Source organism: Aquarana catesbeiana, linkage group LG03 (assembly GCF_042186555.1).
Source record: "Aquarana catesbeiana isolate 2022-GZ linkage group LG03, ASM4218655v1, whole genome shotgun sequence".
Lineage (NCBI taxonomy): Eukaryota > Metazoa > Chordata > Amphibia > Anura > Ranidae > Aquarana > Aquarana catesbeiana.
This window is the reverse complement of record NC_133326.1, coordinates 723,978,175-723,998,052: the sequence shown is the minus strand read 5'-3', so window position 1 is coordinate 723,998,052 and position 19,878 is coordinate 723,978,175. Positions and strand designations below refer to the sequence as shown.

General features: G+C 44.8%; 1 protein-coding gene across 1 annotated transcript in view; it reads right to left on the bottom strand.

The window, feature by feature from the left end:
* The window catches only part of LOC141134377 (C-type lectin domain family 10 member A-like), a 149,782-nt gene that overhangs the window by 13,360 nt on the left and 116,544 nt on the right, over positions 1–19,878 (bottom strand). Inside the window, exons 2-8 of the mRNA XM_073623944.1 lie at positions 18,232–18,312; positions 15,650–15,760; positions 12,956–12,994; positions 12,450–12,521; positions 10,617–10,655; positions 4,462–4,536; positions 757–908 (exon numbers count right to left, since the gene is read on the bottom strand). Of these exons, the coding sequence (XP_073480045.1) occupies positions 757–908; positions 4,462–4,536; positions 10,617–10,655; positions 12,450–12,521; positions 12,956–12,994; positions 15,650–15,760; positions 18,232–18,312 (569 nt within the window). The remainder of the gene's footprint in view (positions 1–756; positions 909–4,461; positions 4,537–10,616; positions 10,656–12,449; positions 12,522–12,955; positions 12,995–15,649; positions 15,761–18,231; positions 18,313–19,878) is intronic.

Sequence of the window (19,878 nt, the reverse complement as noted above, 5' to 3'; positions counted from 1 at the left end):
TAAAAATGTTCAAAATTACAAACAGATTCTACTTAACAACAAACCTACAGTCCCTGTCTTGTTTGCACCGCCTGTATACTGCTGTTCAGAGTATATAGGGCCTGGTGGCCCCACACCTTTCCTTATTTTAATTTGGGTGCGGGGTTCCCCTTAATATCCATACAAGACCCAAAGGGCCTGGTAATGGACTGGGGGGTACCCATGCCGTTTGTCTCACTGATTTTCATCCATATTGCCATGACCCGACATGACATTAAACCCGCAAGCAGTTTTAAATGAGATTTTTTCCTTTAAAAATGACATTTGGTGCAGGGACTGTTCTAAACATGGGAAACACGCGTCACTTTACAGGCATACTATAGACACCCCCCAGGTACGATATTTAAAGGAATATTTCACTTTTTTTTTTTTTACTTTAAGCATCATTAAAATCACTGCTCCCGAAAAAACGGCCGTTTTTAAAAGTTTTTTTTGCATTAATACATGTCCCCTGGGGTAGGACCCGGGTCCCCAAACCCTTTTTAGGACAATACCATGCAAATTAGCCTTTAAAATGAGCACTTTTGATTTCGAACGTTCGAGTCCCATAGACGTCAATGGGGTTCTAACGTTCGTGCGAACTTTCGGTCCGTTCGCGGGTTCTGGTGCGAACCGAACCGGGGGGTGTTCGGCTCATCCCTAATAATCAAATACTGCTGGCAGTGATGTGATCAGACAGTGGGACTAATACAATAGGAAGTGTATATCTGTGCATACCATCTCTTCCTCGCTGTTAATGACCACCAGGTGGGACTTCTTGTTCTCGCAGTCTTTCTTGGAGGCATTCCATGGTTTTGTGTCTGAAGACAAGTAGTAACAGCTGAGTCCATAGTGATTCCATCTCTCACTGCATAATGGATTGGAGGAGCCTGAGGGAGCAAGAAAGAGGATTAGGTGGGTGACGCTGGATTGTTATGGTAATAGTCGTACAGTTTAGCCAAGACGGTAAAATTATAATAAAAGGAAATCAGGCACATCATGCAGACATAAATTTTGTGGGGGCAATGGGGGTACTCTACTACATGCCAACATTCCTTTATCACTGAAAAAAATTGTAAATTTCCCTTAATGGGGTTTTAAAGGGCACTTATCATCACAACACATATATTTAAAGCGACGTAATACTTTTATTAGTACAACATCATACAAAGATCTAAAAACATATAAGTAAACAATATTACTTTGGAAATGTCCTAGATCAGTGATGGTGAACCTTTTTGAGCCTGAGTGCCCAAACTGAAATAAATAAGTTGGTTTTGTGTTGCAAAGTGCCAACACGGCAATTCATGAGAGAGGGGGGCTGAGCAAAAGAGAGGGGTTGTGTGTGTGAGAGAGAGAGGGGGTGTGTGTGAGAGAGAGGGGGGGTGTGAGAGAGAGAGGGGGGTGTGTGTGTGAGAGAGAGAGGGGGTGTGAGAGAGAGAGAGAGAGAGGGGGAGTGAGAGGGATAGAGGGGGGGTGAGAGGGATAAAGGGGGGGTGAGAGAGAGAGAGGGGGGTGAGAGAGAGAGAGAGAGGGGGTGAGAAAGTAAGGGGGTGTGTGAGAGAGAGGGGGGTGAGAGATGCTGAGAGAGAGGGGAACAGAGAAAGGGGGAACAGAGAGAGGGTGAGGGCTGAGAGAGAGGGGGGGCAGAGAGAGGGGTGCTGAGAGAGAGGGAGGGGGCTGAGAGAGAGGGGTGAGAGAGAGCGGGTGTGAGAGAAAGGGGACAGAGAGAGAGAGGGGTGTGAGAGAGATGCTGAGAGGGAGGGGGTTGAGAGAGAGAGAGGGTCTGAGAGAGAGGGAGGGGTGCTGAGAGAGAGAGGGAGGCTGAGTGGGAGGGAGGGATGCTAAGAGAGAGGGAGGGGACTAAGAGAGGGAGGGGGGCTGAGAGAGAGAGAGAGGGGCTGAGAGAGAGAGAGGGGCTATGAGAGAGGGATGGATGCTGAGAGAGAGAGGGAGGCTGAGTGGGAGGGAGGGATGCTGAGAGAGAGGGAGGGGACTAAGAGAGGGAGGGGGGCTGAGAGAGAGAGGGGCTGAGAGAGAGAGGGGCTGAGAGAGAGGGAGGGGTGCTGAGAGAGAGAAGGGGGCTGAGAGAGAGGGGCTGAGAGAGAGGGAGGGGTGTGAGAGAGAGGGAAGGGGACAGAGAGAGGGGGACACAGAGAAGGGGGACTGAAAAAGAGGTGGGTTGAGAGAGAGGGAGGGGGGCTGAGAGGAGAGAGAGACCTCTAGCTCTCTCCTATTCTGCAGTCCCTGCTCTGCCTCCCTGCCCCGGTCTTTGTCTGCAGGTTGTCAGTGTATAATTGTGCCTGGTACCTGTCTCTGTTCTTGATCCAGGAGAGCTCTCTGCTCTGTTCCATCCAGCGGCTTCCTCCCAGCCTGAGCCTCCCACCTGTCCTCATCTTCCGGGCCCACAGTCAGCCTGTTCTCCGGGCCTCACTGTTGAAGAGGAGGTTTAAGGAGTCCAGGCTCTGGAGGGCTCCATGGATGCTGCGCCCACTGCGCCCCTCTTCGGCCGTCAAGTAAGCGGTGAAGCTCTTCTCTCCCTCTCATGCTGTTAGGCAAGTAGACTTCTGCGGGACGGCTGCGGGGCCGCCTATTCACTCATGCAGACAGTTTTCTGCACCTCGCCACTGCTTGCTTCTCTCCCTCCTATGCTCTCAGGCCTATAGCCTTCTGCGGGGAGGCTTCGGGGCCGCCCATCACTCGTGCAGATAATTTCCTGCTCCTCACCGCTGCTTGCGCCTGCGTCTCCCCGCCGTGAACCTGGACCCTCTCGCGTGCCCACAGAGATAGCTCTGCGTGTCAGCTGTGGCACGCATGCCATAGGTTCGCCATCACTGTCCTAGATGTTGCAAATGAATCGGTGTGACTTTTTTCACCCGATACGTTTCTGAGAAATTAAATCTCCTTCATCAGGGGTGTTTGGAGTATAACATCTCTACAATACAATTTGAACATTCTCTAAATTCTCAAAAGTATCGGGACACCTGCCTTTACACACACATGAACTTTATTGCCATCCCAGTCTTAGTCCGTAGGGTTCAATATTGAATTGGCCCACCCTATGCAGCTATAACAGCTTCAACTTTTCTGGGAAGGCTGTCCACAAGGTTTAGGAGTGTGTCTATGGGAATGTTTGACCATTTGTGAGGTCAGGCACTGATGTTGTATGAGAAGGCCTGGCTCGCAGTCTCTGCTTTAATTCATCCCAGAAGTGTTCATTTGGGTTGAGGTCAGGACTCTGTGCAGGCCAGTCAAGTTTCTCCACCCCAAACTCTCTCATCAGTGTCTTTATGGACCTTGATTTGTGCACTGGTGCGCAGTCATGTTGGAACAGGAAGGGGCCATCCTCAAACTGTTCCCACAAAGTTAGGAGCATGAAATTGTCCAAAATGTCTTGGTATGCTGATGCCTTAAGAGTTCCCTTCACTGGAACTAAGGGGGGCCAAGCCCAACCCCTGAAAAACAACCCCACGTCATAACTCCCCCTCTCCACAAAATGATTGCCGGCCAGTCAAGTTCCTCCACCCAAAAACTCGCTCATTCATGTCTTTACGGACCTTGCTTTGTGCACTGGTACAAATCATTTGGTGGTGGGGGGTGGGGGGTGGGGGGGATTATGATGTGGGGGTTGTTTTTCAAAGGTTGGGCTTGGCCCCTTAATTCCAGTGAAGGGAACTCTGAAGGCGTCAGCATACCAAGACATTTTGGACAATTTCATGCTCCCAACTTTGTGGGAACAGTTTGGGGATGGCCTCTTCCTGTTCCAACATGACTGCGCACCATGTAGACCAAAATAATTGGATAGGCTGCACACCCACACAAATGCATCAGTTCAATTAGTTCAATCATTTTTTTAAAGCATCATAATACCACTGGATGGGTGTAGGTAGAGAAACGAGGTTGACGCGTTTCACGCGATTTTGGTTTAGACAAAGCATGTAAATCGTGTGAAACACGTCAACCTCGTTCCTCTTCCTCTGCCTGTACCATGCAAGAAGTTAGGGGGCTGTCTAGTGAATTGGCTAGTCATTTTTTTCTAGTAAGTTCAAAGGCACATTTCAAGTAAATAAAAAAATGTTTGTGGAAAAGAAAAACACTGCAACAAAATATTTAAAATGCTTTTTTGTGTGTTTTTACCTGAATTTTTTAAATTGAGGCTCAGCTTCCCTTTACACTGGAGTTACAACATTGGGATGTAATTGTTGCAAGGTGAGGATCACCCCACACAACCCCCCTGATACAGGGTTCAACATATCATTTTGAGGTGAAATATTTTTGGAAATGTTTTCTGATCCCTTTTGTGATGTAAAACATACAATTATAACTATAAAATAAATTATTGAGGTTTTAATCTTTATCTGGACTTACGAAGGTGCGGCCATCAGTAGATGTATCGTGGATCCTTGGAGAATTTTTGGAGGAAATAATTTAAGATAAACTTACTTTTCATTTTCTGGAGCTCTTCTGCCACTTTCCCCAAAAATCCCAAAATCCTCTGAATGTCGCTGGAAAAGGAAGCTGAAATACACAGAATGTCAGGAGAGAGCTGGCCTCCTTTTATACCAGAGGTCTCCAAACTACAGACCCCTACAAGATTTTATCTGGCCTGCAGCCAGGGGTTAGCAGTCCCTCACACTCCTACAGTCTTCACCCTTCCTGGTCCCCAGTGGAGGTTCCCCCGGTTGCACTGTCAGTATACCATCATTGGTTGCTAGGGCTGCTGGTGTCCTAACAACCAATCAAATGCTTGCCCCATTATTTACAGGAGGACCATTGTTCCTCTATAGACCTGCTACAACTGCACTCTCGGGCTCTCAGGCTCTCAGCCACCCTGTAAGTGTGTGAGGTAAGGGTGGACTCTGTTGGGGACCCTGATGTCAATGGGGAATTTAATATAGGCAAGACTCTGATGGGGACTCTGGTGTAGGGGAGACTCTGATGGGACTCTTATGTAAAAAGGATGATAAAGGGGACTCTGACGGGGATCTGGATGTAAGGGAAGACTCTCCTTTAAAGTAATATTACGTCTTGTTTTTTGTTTAAAAATAACAAACATATTATATTTACCTGCTCTGTGTTATGGTTTTGCACAGAGCAGCCCCAATCCTCTTCTTCTCGGGTCCCCTGCTGGTGATCCCTGTCCCTTCCTCCTGAGGAGTGCCCCTACCTCAAGCAGCTTGCTATGGGGGCACCCGAGCCTCTGTTCTGTGTGTCCATTCAGACACTGAGCCACGACTCAGCCCTGCCCCCTCTGTCTCCTCATTGGCTCACTGACTTTGATTGACAGCAGTGAGAGCCAATGCTGTCTCAGCCAATGAGGGAGAGTCCCCGGAGAGCCGAGGCTCTCGTGAAACATTGCGGGATTTAAATGGGATTGAGATGGGGCTCAGGTAAGTATAGGGGGGCATGAGGGGGGCTGGTTAAGAAGGTTTTTTGTCTTAATGCATAGAATGTACCTTCTGTCTTTAAAACCACTTTAAGAGAAACTCTGATGGGGACCCTGATGTAAGGGGTGACTCTTATGGGGACTATGCTGTAAGGGAAGACTCTTATGGGGACTCTAATGTAAGGGGTGACTCTTATAGGGACTCTGATGAAAGAGGAGACTTTGATGAGATCTAGATGTAATGGGGTACTCTGATGGGACCCTGATGTAAAGAAGGACTCCAGTGGGGACCCTAATGTAGGGATAGACTATGATGTAACTACAGACATTGATGGGGACCCAGACGTAGGAGAGACTCTGTTGGAAGTGAGAGTGGTGGGGGGGCCTGATGTGAGGGGGGCATTTATGGGGACTCTGGTGTAAGATAAGAATCTGACGGGTATTCGAATGTAAGGGTAACTCTGGTATAAGGGGAGACTTTGATGGGTATTCTAATATAATGTAATGACAAGTATGATGTAAGGGGGACTCTGATGGGACCCCGATATAATGGGGTACTCTGATGGGGACCATAATGTAAGAAAGGACTGTGATAGGGACCCCTTGTAGGGGAGGGGGATCTGATGTAAATAGGTCTATAAATGGGATTCTGATGTGAGGGGAAACTCTGATGTAAGGGTGGATTTTGTTGAGGACTCTGATTGGGACCCCAATGTAAGGAGGTTCTCTGATGGGCTCAAGTTTATTTATCATTTCTTGGCTTTGTTTTACTTATTCTAAATAGTGGATCATGTTTAAAGCAAAACATATTCATCTAAATTGTATTCATTCATTCATAAAACTGACTTTTTTGGCCCAGAAATATTAGTAAAATATACAATGTGACCCTCATATAGGAAGGTTTGGGGACCTCTGCTTTATACACACAGGTAGTGGGATATGAGATCCTCCTTCACATCTATCTATCTATCTATCTATCTATCTATCTATCTATCTATCTATCTATCTATCTATCTATCTATCTATCGACAAGGTTGCTAAACCTCTTGCTAACGTCCAGCTAACCACCTGCCCCATGGACCCTGTTCCCTCGGAAATGCTACGGTCACCCTCTGGCTCTATTCTACACTCTCTAACTCACATGTTCAATCTCTCCCTCTATTCTGGCATCTTCCCCAACTCTCTAAAATGCACACTTCTTAAAAAGCCCTCACTGGACCCCACCAATCTTAACAACCTATGCCCCATCTCCTTACTCCCCTTTTAATCCAAACTCCTTGAACGTCTAGTCTACAACCGACTGAGTGACCACCTCACTGAGAAAAACCTTCTTGATCCCCTTCAGTCTGGATTTCGCCCTCAACACTCCACAGAATCTGCCCTCCTAATACTAACAAATGATTTACTAACGGCCAAAACCAATGGACACTATTCTGTACTCCTACTCCTGGACCTTTCTGCTGCCTCTGATACGGTTGACCACCCCCTTCTCCTAAAAAAATGTCCATGCCTTTGGTCTCCATGACTGTACTCTTTGCTGGTTCTCTTAGTGTTACTTACAATTCTACTTCCTCCTCTCCTCTTCCTTTCTCTGTTGGGGTCCCCCAAGTTTCTGTTCTTGGACTTCTATTCTTGATCTACACCTCCTCCCTGAGTCAGCTTATAGCCTCCCATGGCTTCCAATACCATCTCCATGCCAACGAGACCCAATTGTATCTCTCTACCCCTCAGCTCACTCCCTCAGTCCCATCATGTATCACTAATTTACTAACAGACATATCAGCCTGAATGCCACACCACTTCCTCAAACGCTATCCAAAGTCGAGCTCATCGTTTTTCCTCTCCCACGTGCCCCTTCCCCTGATCTCTCTGTCAAGATCGATGGCACAACTATCAACCCATCCCCCATACCAAAGTTCTAGGTGAAATCCTGGACTCTGATCTATCCTTTCGGCCCCCACGTTCAATCACTGACAAAAGTTTGCTGTCTCAACCTCAGCAACATCTCCACAATATGTCCCTTTCTAAGCAATGACACCACTAAGCTCCTAATTCCCTCCCTGGTCATCTCTCGCCTCGACTACTGCAAATCCCTTCTCACTGGCTTACCTTTACATAGGCTATCCCCCCTTCAGTCCATTATGAATGCTGCTGCCAGGCTCATCTAACCTACCAACCATTCTGTGTTTACTACTCCTCTCTGTCAATCCCTCTACTGACTCCCGCTGACCCAACAAATTCAATTTTAAATACTAACAACGACTTACAAAGCCATCCACAACTCTGCCCCCAGGTACATCCCTAACCTACTCTCAAAATACCAACCTAATTGTTTTCTTCATTCCTCCCAAGACCTCCTGCTCTCTAGCTCCCCCGTCACCACCTCCCATGCGCTCATCTCCAGGACTTTTCCAGAGCCTCTCCCATCCTATGGAACTCCCTACTCCAATCTGTCTGATTATCTCTTACTCTGCTTTTAGACAACCCCTGAAAACCCTCCTCTATAGAGAAGCCTATCCTGCCCACACCTAACAATTGTACTTTTATTTTCTCCATCTGTTCATCCCCCACAGTTATTACCTTTTTGTATCACTTGACCCTCCCTCCTAGATTGTAAGCTCTAATGAGCAGAGCCCTCTGATTCCTCCTGTATTGAATTGTATTGTTATTGTTCTGTCTGCCCTCATGTTGTAAATTGCTGCACAAACTGTTGGCGCTATATAAATCCTAGTAATAAACTGAATGTATCTATGGACCTACTTACACCAACTCAGCGCTCTGTTACTATAGAGTTAAAACAGGCAAATAACCAACAATTAATCAAAATGATCGTTAACATAAAAAAGCAGCCACTAAAATAACATTTAAACATAATAAACTAATAGTATCTAGTCCAGAAGCATTGAAAAATGCACCCTCCAATACTACAGCAGCGCTCCTGTCAATCCATTTCTTGACCGGCATTCATATGTTAAAACATATGAGAAACATTTGAATGGCATAAGGTGGTTAAAGTTCAGAGAGTAGATGGTGATCCTAGCTGATAATAAACAAGCGTGCATCGTACACCAAGATCTTCACCACGTGGGTCACTCTCCCCTAGGGGTTCAAACTCACCAGCAATAGAAAAATCACAAGCCTTGATATAATCAGAGAAGTGTCATCCAAATAGTGAGTAGGTTAGGGATGCAGATCACTCCACGGATAGTCAGACATGATCTGCATCCCTAACCTACCTGCCATTTGGATGACATTTCTCTGATTATTAGGGATGAGCCTGATGTTCAAGTCGAACGTAAGTACGACTCGAATATCAGGTGTTCACCTGTTCGCCGAACAGCGAACATTATGTGGTGTTCATGGCAAATTTGAAAGCCGCGGAACCCCGTGGAGGTGGAGCTGGTTTTTTCTTTTTTCGTTCTGTCGGGCGGCATGAGATGTACTGTATTTATTGGCGTATAACACTCACTTTTTCACCATGAAAATCGGGTGCAAATAGCGTGTGCGTGTTATATGCCAGTACTTCAATTTTAGCTGCCTCGGAGGGGACAGGGAGGGGAGCGGGACGAGCGCCATCAGATTACATACAGTGAGAATCTCCTGTTTACTTGGCGGCCTCTGTAATAGGAAGTCCCATCTCCTGGGCCACCATTGGACCACTGTTCTGTCTTTCATAGGAGATTCTCACTGTATGTAATCTGTCGGCGCTCATCCCACCCCCCTCCCTGTCCCCTCTAGGCTGTAGATGGGCATCAATCAGGCAGCACTGATGGCAATGGTGAGGTTGCTGCATTGAAGGCATTGATGAAGCTGCTGCATTGATGGCAATGGTGAGGCTGCAGATGGGCATTGATCAGGCTGCATTGATGGCACTGGTGAGGCTGCAGATGGGCACTGACCCTTATTTTGCTTCAAAGTTCCTTATTTAAAATGTAAGATTTTTTCCTGAAACTTCCCTCTTAAAATGAATGTGTGTGTTATACCCCTGTGCGTGTTATACGCTGATAAATACGGTATTTACATTGTGGGACATTTTTATTTATTTATTTTTTAATAAAAGACTTGTCCCAAAGTGTCTTCTGTCATTTTTACTATTTTTGACACTTATTTTGTAAAATACCAATTCACATGGGTGGGCGGGATCTGGGGGTCCCCTTGTTAAAGGGGGCTTCCAGATTCCAATAGGCCCCCCACCCACAGACCCCCACAACTTCCGGGCAAGGGTTGTGGGGATGAGGCCATTGTCCCCATCAACATGAGGACAAGGTGCTTTGGGGGTGACGCCAAAGCACCCCCCTATGTTGAGAGCATGTGGCCTGGTATAGTTCAGGAGGGGCACTCTTTTGTCCCCCCCTCTTTTCCTGCAGCCTGCCAGGTTGCGTGCTTGGATAAAGGTCTGGTATGGATTTTGGGGGGACCACTACGCCATTTTTTTAATTTGGCGCAGGGTTCCCCTTAATATCCATACCAGACCTGAAGGGCCTGGTATGGATTTTGGGGGGACCCCCACATAATATTTTTTAAAATTTTGGTTCCGGGTTCCCCTTAATAATCATACCAGACCTGAAGGGCCTGGTAATGGACTGGGGGGGGGGGCATACCATTTTCTTCAATGAGTTTTATCTATATTGCAGAGACCAGACAATTCATTACAGCTGCAATCAGTTTTAAATGACAATTTTTCCTTTAGAAATGTCATTTTGCTGTCAGACTGTTCTAAACACAGGAAACATGCGCCCCTTTACAGGCATACTATAGATACCCCCCAGCTACGAAATTTAAAGGAATATTTCACTTTTATTGTTTCACTTTAAGCATTATTAAAATCACTTCTCCCGAAAAAACGTCCGTTTTTAAAACTTTTTTTTGCATTGATCCATGTCCCCTGGGGCAGGACCCAGGTCCCCAAACACTTTTTATGGTAATAACTTGCATATTAGCCTTTAAAATGAGCACTTTTCATTTTTCATGTTCGTGTCCTATAGACATTAACGGTGTTCGTGTGTTCTTCTGAATTTTTTGCCTGTTCGCAAGTTCTGGTGCAAACCGAACCTGGAGGGTGTTCGGCTCATCCTTACTGATTATATCAAGGCTTGATGATTTTTCTATTGCTGGTGGCTATATAAATCCTGTATTATAATAATAATAATAATAATAAATTGTATCTATCTATCAGTTCTAATATACAGTACATTGAGCAGTACATAATTACCCATGACTTCATATGTTAAATTATACTTCACGTCGGAATCTGAGAAAGAGAGGAAAACCAACATTAATTAGTATAATCAGGTTTATCATTATAGACCTCTCTTACTCTACATACATTCATTTAAGACACACCCACTTCCTTGCCCATATCTTTTGGGTTCACATGGTTTCTGCTAAAGAGAAAAATCCACCAGTCTGAACTTTGATCCTAGGCATTTAGTCATGTGACCATATTGGGATTCTGGAGAAGTGGTTTCTACACGTAATACAATGTTTCAGGACTGTTACCATTTATGATCACCATGGAACATGGTGGACCAGGCAGTAGAAATTCTATTTGATAAAAGGTCTGCTTTCAAGCCCAACTCTAGTTTAATACCAAAAATAAAATAAAATAAAAAGCATCTCTGGATATGTTCCTTGCAGTAATTATAGTTTGACAGTTTTCCAGATTGAATGATGTCCAGTGTCGCTTAACCCACTTCCTGTGAACTCAGGGTGTCAAAGTCCTACCCCCCCCCCCCGTGGGTATGCCATCCATGGGTTCACAGGAGCATGCACAGGGCAACACCTTGTCATTATAAGGTCTGCTCTCTGCAGCATTCAAGATTCACCCAAGATTCACCCAGTGCTGAGGACAGAAGAGGAACCATGAGGTCAGAACCCACCCACTGCTGAGGACAGAAGAGGAACCATGAGGTCAGAACCTACCCTCTGCTCAGGAATGAAGAGGAACCATGAGGTTAGAACCCACTTTCTGCTGAGGACAAAAGAGGAACCATAAGATCAGAACCTACTCTCTGCGGAGGACAGAAGAGAAACCATGAGGTTAGGACTCACCCACTGCTAAGGACAAAAGAGAACTCATGAGGTCTGGGCCCAGCCACTGCTAAGGACAGAAGAGGACCCACCATGCAATGAACCCACCCACTGCTGAGGACAGAATAGGAACCATGATGTCAGGATCCACCCACTGCTGAGGATAGAATTGGATCCATCATGTCATGGGTCTGTGACGTCAGGACCCACCTACTGCTGAGGACAGAAGATAACCCATGAGGTCAGGAACCACCCACTGGTAGGGACAGAAGAGGACCCATCATGTTGCAGACCCATCATATAAGGACCTCCACCACACTGCTGAGAACAGAAGAGGACCAATGAGGTCAGGACCCACCCACTGCTGAAGATAAAAGAGAACCCACAAGGTCAGGACCCACCCACTGCTGAGGACAGAAGAGAACCCATCATGTCATGGACCCATAACGTCAGGTCCCACCATCTCCTGAGGACAAAAGAGAACCCATGAGGTCAGGACCCACCCACTTCTGATGACAGAAGAGAACCCATGAGGTCAGGCCCCACCTACTGTTGAGGGCAGAAGAGGACCCATCATGTCACAGACCCATCACATCAGGATCCACCCACTGCTGAGGACAGAAGAGAACCCCTAAGGTCAAAACCCACCAACTGCTGAGGACAGAAGAAGACCCATGAGGTCAGGACCCACCCACTGCTGAGGACAGAAGAGGACCCATGAGGTCAGGACCCACCCACTGCTGAGGACAGAAGAGGAACTGTAATGTCACAGAGCCATGATGTCAGGACTCACGAACCACCCACTGCAGAGGACAGAAGGGGACCCATCATGTCATAGACCTGTAATGTAATTTTTATTGTTATTAAAATTCACCTTATTTGTTTGATATCTGGATACATTTGCTCTACAAACAGACAGATTGAGGCTTTGTGATATCTACATCCTGTTTGCTCACTGTGGTGAAAGGTGGTTTGATGGGTAAGTGTTCCAGTGATTGGAATAAGATAATCTTACTGCTTGCTGTCTGGACTTTTTCCAGGTTCCTCACGGCTCCCCAAATGCTCTGAACTTCACTAGAAAGAGAATCTGTAATGATAACAATGGTGGCTCGTCTCAGATTACTGTGGATCTACACTCCAATACACCCACAGAACATTAAACAAAACTTCATAGGTGTCTGATAATATACAGTTAACCGCTAATAAAATGATACAAATGTATTCACAAAAATGTTTAAAGTACAGCGCATGAAAGCCACACCTGACCTATTTACAGAATCCACAATGTACAGGCAATAAAAAAATCACTTGTTTCACAGTATAACGTTGGCTTTCCCATCCTAGAAGGATCACCCACTATTGTGGGACAATAGAAGAGGGCTAATAGAATGGTATCCTTTTTTATGTTAAAGGGATAATCCCTGAGACCCCTCCAAGTGTTTCACAGATGCCGAGGAAGTGGAATATATGGAACCCATGAAATGCATTGTGACATGACCATTGAGGCCATTATACACTCACCGTTCCTCATCTGTGACATTTCCTCACTGATACTTTTATCTGAAGAGGAAATAGAAAACAATGTCAGATAAGATTCTTCAATGTTGGAGAACTCACATCAGCAAATACAGTTTAAAAAAAAAAATAAAGATATGGTCCCCAGATTACACAGACATGGTCTGGTTGTTGTCGATCTTCACAGTGGTCATTATAAGGCCCCATTGAATCTTTTTTGGAATTATGAAGCTGACCTGTCATATATACTATATATTGTGTATATTTTCATGGTAGGTGCACCATTCTACTAATTTGTCAGTGTAACCCCTCCAGGTATTTATGACCTCTCACAGATAACACAATACTTCCCCTGATAATGCCATCATCAGCTTCAGAAGGACAGAGCATCTTTGTTCAGACATCATCCAGGATCACCATCTATGTCTTGGACTAACTAAGATGCCAGCTCAGAGATGACACAGTAATTACATTTCTGGTGCCTGTGTAGTTCTTGGATGTGTTCACAAATGTCTGCCACTGATTAGTCAAAGTCATAAACTGGAGCTCAAAGGCGGAGCCTTTCTGAAATAATTATACTGCTCCTGTATATTACGATAAGTTAGGAATTTATTCATGGAGACTTACACTTTATATCTTCAAGTTCTTCGATATCGCTGCCAGGCAGTGGTGGCCCGTCCATAGGGGGCGCATGGGAGCCACCCCCCCATCCATTTGTTTGGTCCCCCTAATCTACATGTGGGGGTTCCGGATGCATGGATTTCAATGGGGTTTTAAGTCTGAGGCTCTAATTGGTTCAAAAAAAGGGTGGGCTCAGGGCGCAGAGCACTGCGCCCCCCCAAGCCCACCAACTTGTGTGACAATAGCAAATTAATATTCACTATAATCTTCCTGATTCTCCTCCCAGGAAGCAGTTCCTGAGACTCAATTGGCCAGGGAGTCTTAGGCCAATCGGGTTTCAGTCGGGACTAATTTCCTGTTTCGCCTGAAGGAGAAGCAATAGCCCGGAGTGAGGAGCTGGAGCCCGGATCCATGTCTGCCTGATCTGCTTCCTTTCTAAGGTAAGAAGGCCTCTGATCATCGCCGCATTCCCATCCGTCTCCCGTGCTGTGGGTGGATCGCTGCATTCCAGTCTGTTTCCTGTGGTGTGGGTGGATCGATGCATTCCAATCTGTCGCCAGCGGGGGGGGGAGGATCAGGGGGATCGCCACATTCCCATTTATCTCCTGGGGGGGGAAATCGCTGCATTCCCATCTATCTCTTGGGGGGGAGATCAGAGGGATCGCCGCATTCCCGGCCATCTCCCGGGGGTGGGGTGGTGGTGCGAATCCATGCATTCCCATCTGTCTCCCACGGGGGGGGGGGATCGCCGCATTCCCTTCCATCTCCCCAGGAGTGGGGTGGGGGGTTGGGAATCACTGCATTCCCATCTGTCTCCCTGCTCAGAAGAGCTTACAATCTAATAGGGTTGGGCAAGTGATACAAAAGGTCGTAAGACCTCTTTCACACTGAGGCAGTTTTTATTGCGTTTGTTTGCCCTAAGATTAACTTTAGTGTGTTTTTAGTGTGTTTTTTTTAACTGAAATTTGCAGTGATATCATGTGACATAAAAAAATTGGAACTACCACTTTTTTATTCTCTAGGGTGTCTGCTTTCAGAAAATATCTCATGTATGGGGATTTTGTGTAATCTTCAGGCCTAAAATGTGTGCAAACAATGCAAAACAGTTTCTTGGTCTTATTTTTTTTTTTTTTTACTTTGGATCTGCAGACGGTTACACTTGTTATTGAAACAAGCAAATCAGTCCTTTGTTTGCAATAGGACACCACATACTTGTGCAGTAATATAGTGGGCAGCAAAACTTCACATATGTAGTCCTGATTGCCATAGCTGCCATTAAATTTAAGCAATCCTTTTTTTTTTTAAATGTCAGACAGGTCTAAATTAAGAGTCAGAGGTTCTGCACAGGAAGGTAGTAGTCACCTTAGCCCTAGGCAAATATTAAAAAGTCTTCCCCCTGTGGGAAGGGCAACCAGTACCGAATACAGAGGGAGAAATCCTCTCAGGTAGAATACTATGACCATAAGAAACTCACTCTTCCTCAAATGTTCCTTCAATAGGCAAATGACCAGAGGCAGTCTGGATCTGGAATGTTGCTGTTATAAACTAGAGGTTGTCTGGTTGTGGTAGGTATGTACTCTTTTTACACTTATTTTTATTTATTTCAGAATTTAAAAAAAAAATATTTATATCTTTTATTTAAAAATATTTTTTCTTCCTTCTAAGGGGGTCCCCTGCACTGATCAAGCAAGGATTAACCGCCTTGTAGGTGAGATAGAGATATAAATAGGAAGATATAGGGATGTAGAGAGACATAGAGGGGAGGTTCTCCAATTGGTTGAAAAGACCATCTCGAAAGATTAGAAAAAAAAACAGAATGGGGCTAAACCCAGGAGTGAGAGGCCAACGGTCTCTTGAAGTTAAAAAGGGCAAAAACCAGCCAATTTCTCACTCAACATTTTTTTTAACACTATTTACAGATTTACATTTTTTTATATTTGCCTTTTTTAGATTTTTTTCCTGATAGTTAGTGATGAGCTGAACATCCCAGGTTCTGAGTAAGAGGTAAGTTCATGAACTTAATCAAAGTTCAGATGCCAAATCCAAACCTCAATATCCCAATATAATAGAGATACTCACAGGAAATGAACAGGAAAGTCGTGAGGGTGACCAAAGTAATGAAGACCAATATCAGGAGGATCCCCAGGATCAGTATCAGCCGGTACTGTGTATTCTTGGCAGCCGCAATCTCTACAGACAGAGAGGATAGTGAATAATCCTGCGTGTATCAGCCGGTATAATAATCCTCCAGAATTCTTATCTCATGTAAAGACATTTTATATTCATCCGGATCATCTGTGTGCTCGTTCACTGCATACAAATCCGTAATCTTCTACTATAACTGTATTTATATCACATCTATCATATAATAATCTTCCACTATAACTGTAAATGTACATATCACATCATGTTATTTCATTATCATGATATAGCCAAATGAGAGCGTAGATTCTGGTTCATACCCTACTACTGTATGTCTACTACATGTCCTACTATCGTATGTCTGCTACATGTCCTACTACTGTATGTCTACTACATGTCCTATTACCGTATGTCTACTACATGTCCTATTACCGTATGTCTACTACATGTCCTACTATCGTATGTCTGCTACATGTCCTACTACTGTATGTCTACTACATGTCCTATTACCGTATGTCTACTACATGTCCTACTACCGTATGTCTACTACATGTCCTACTATGGTATGTCTGCTACATGTCCTACTAATGTATGTCCAAAAAATATTTTCTTACGATGTCTAAAAAATATTGTCCCACAATGTCCAAAAATGAATGTCCTGTGATTTCCAAAAATAATATCCTGGAATGTCCAAAAACAATGTCCCACTATGTCCAAAAAAATAATGTCCCATGTCAAAAAACAATGTCCCAAGAGGTTCAAAAAATTATGTCTATGATGTCTAAATGATGTCTATGATGTCTAAAAGTTTATTTCCCTTAATGTCCAAAAATAATATCCCACAATGTCCAAAAATAATGTTCATGATGTCTAAAAGATAATCTCCCAAGATATCTAAAAATAATGTCCAACGATGTCCACAAAGTATGTGTCCTACAAAGTCTACAAACAGTCCCCCAATGTCCAAAAATAATGTCCCTTGATATCCAAAAAATAATGTCCCTTGATGTTCAAAAAATAATCTCCCACAATGTCCAAAAAAAAATTATGCACCAAGATGTCTAAAAAATAATGTCCTATCATGCTCAAAAATAATGTCCAAAAGAAAGTCCCACAAAGTAAATGTCCCACAATGATTTTTTCCCACTTTTCCTCTTACTGGGAATGACAGCAAATCTTCAACAACAGCATAGTGGTTCTTGGATGCTGGTGACCCCCAGTGTCCTAACAACCAATGATGCATCCCTATTCAGCTGAATGGAAACATTGACGTCGAGGATGCTTGCTGACATCACTGAGCAAATATGACCACGTGGTGATATTTGGTTAATGACATCTGCTAACATCCCCAGTCCAACTATCTACATTCAGATGAATGGGGGCAGGGATGCTCCATTGGTTGCTTAACCCCTGACAGCCACAGTGTCCTGGCAACCACAGACCTGAATGGGAAGCTGTCACTCATTAGTAGTAATAGAAGCTGTCACTCATTAGTAGTAGTGGCAGTAGTAATACTGCTGCTAATGAACACCTTCCTTGTCAATCAGGAGGTTCACTGCAGTGGGTGGGTAAACAAGTCATTTAGTTGACCTGTTAACTGAAACGCAAGCAGCTAGAGTTCGGGGCAAAACCTGCATTGCTACAAACTTGAACCCTTATCTCTAATTGTGAGTGTCAGGATTAAGGTTTCCCACAAGCCTGTCATTTGTAGGTGGTAGCAGCTTGGATATTAGTGTATGTGTGCATTGTGCGAACTTTGGGATTTCCATTGGGCTGGTCAATTTCCAAGGAGGAGCAATGGACGGCAATGCTTCATGCATCGTTTTGCACCTCCTTCAACTAAGTATTCCTCAGGACCTAGGTTCTGTATATATATATATATATATATATATATATATATATATATATATATATATATAGTGACAGTACAACACTCTATCACAGTGTGAGAAAGACTTTTTCTCACCCAGGGTTCTCACCCAGGCAGGTTGAGGGGCTCTGGGAGAGGTTAGGTCATATGGAGGAAACTGGATTTTCAGTTTCCTCAGAGTTTAGAAAAACCCTCTTTGGGTCCTGGAGCCCGGAGACTTTGTAGAGACTTATGAGGGATAGACTCTCCAATCCTGACTCCATGTTTTTTGAGCAACCAGCTTGTGCAATCCTATTTTGTTTTGGGAGAGACTGGCCTTCCCTAAAGAGTCCATATGACTGTAAGGGGGCAGCCAGAAACACACATGTCCAGTTTTAGAGGGTACTGTCTAGAGGAACAGATAAGAATCTATGTTAGAGGCCAGAGCAACAGATCTGCAAAAACAAACCAGGAAGCTGCTAATAAGTGTTTGTTTGCTGAACAATTCTGAATACCCCCCACTAAGGGTAACCTGAAAGGTGGTGATTTCTGATAGGTAGATCCAGTATAGCAGTATTAGTATTAGTAGACATGTGTCCTATGAATGAAGACTCGGGTCCTCAGCTGTCCATAATAGATTAAGAGGATACCCCTCATTATAATAACTCACCTTTGGCTTTTGGTGCATTCTTCTTCCTTTTTAAATTAAAATCATCCACATTGGCATACGCATTTTCCTCAAAAGAGCCCCCTGAAGAAGAACACAGACCTTAATATAGATATTGTAGATACCAGGGAGGATTTTCAGGTAATGTAATTCAGATACAATGGCGCTCTACACAGCATTTTAACAATAGGAGATGGAGCTTTTCTGAAATATGATACCATTGACCTTTATTGTGACCTATCAGGAATTTATTCTTGGAGAATTGTAAAAGTTACTGACGCCAATAATACATACTATGATATATCGACTTACATAACAATGTATAATTAAGCATTTTAAGCATTAAACAGAAGAACTTTGGGATCACTAGAATTTAATTGTATTATTACTATCACGACGTGAGACTCATCTTCCACTAGGGTCGGAGTAGATGATGGTTGAGGCAGCTGTGCAGATGGGCCAAAGTCGCAGAGCTGACACAGATTATTTGGAGAATCTGTCTTGTTTCGCAACAGCGAGAGCCCTGAAAAGGTCCGGGTCTTCACCTGAACATCTAGAGGTAGAGAGATTGTTCTACAGGTGATACTCAGGCTGTGGTCCTCTGACTGACCCAAGCAGATCGCAATTGCACTGCCGCAACTCCCTGGCAGTGTTGGAGCACAGGTATCACAAGGCAGCAGATAAGGCTGAAGGAAATATCAAGGCTTACTAGGGCATACTGGGAACACATGGCTGAACGCAGTTAGGGACTCACTTCGATCAAGCAGCTGGAAGCCGATAGGGACACACTGGGAACACAATGTGGAAAGCATGCTAGAACACACTGGGAATACAAGGTTCAAATCAGGTAGGGAGACTCTGGAATACGAGGCTGTAAGCAGACTGGGACACACTGAGAATACTAGGCTGTAAGCAGACTGGAACACACTGGGAGCACAGACTGGAAGCAGGTCGGAACACACTGGGGACACAAGGATGGCCGAAGGCTGGGACACACTAAGAAAACATGGGGCTGGAAGCAGGCTGTGACACACTGGAAACACAAGGCTTGAAGCAGGATGGGACACCCTGGAAACACAAGGTTGAAGCAGGATAGGACACAATGGAAGCACAAGGCTGGAAGCAGGATGGGGCACAATGGGAGCACAAGGCTGAAAGGAGGCTGGGACACACTGGGAACACAAGGCTGGAAGCAGGCTGGGACACACTGGGAACACAAGGCTGGAAGCAGGCTGGGACACACTGGGAACACAAGGCTGGAAGTAGGCTGGGAAACAATGGGAACATAAAACTGGAAGCAGACTGGGACACACTGGGAACACAAGGCTGAAACCAGGCTGGGACACACTAAGGACACAAGTAGTGAGTGGCTTCAATATTTTCAACTAAGCAATTTTTATAAAGAGCTGAGTAGGTCAAGTCTCTGTGGGGACTTAACTCAGTTTGAGGAGTTGTGCCTCTCTGACTCAAAATGCCCCCATGCTTAATCTAAAATATATGGCATTTTATTATTGCACACATTTCCTGACCGCCCCTTCTATGTCTGGGAGCTGGGGAAAAATGTGGCGCTTGAAGACTGGGATAAAGTGTTCTTTCACACTTTTAACTACTTGCCACCCATGCTATAGCCGAAAGACAGTTACAGCGAGG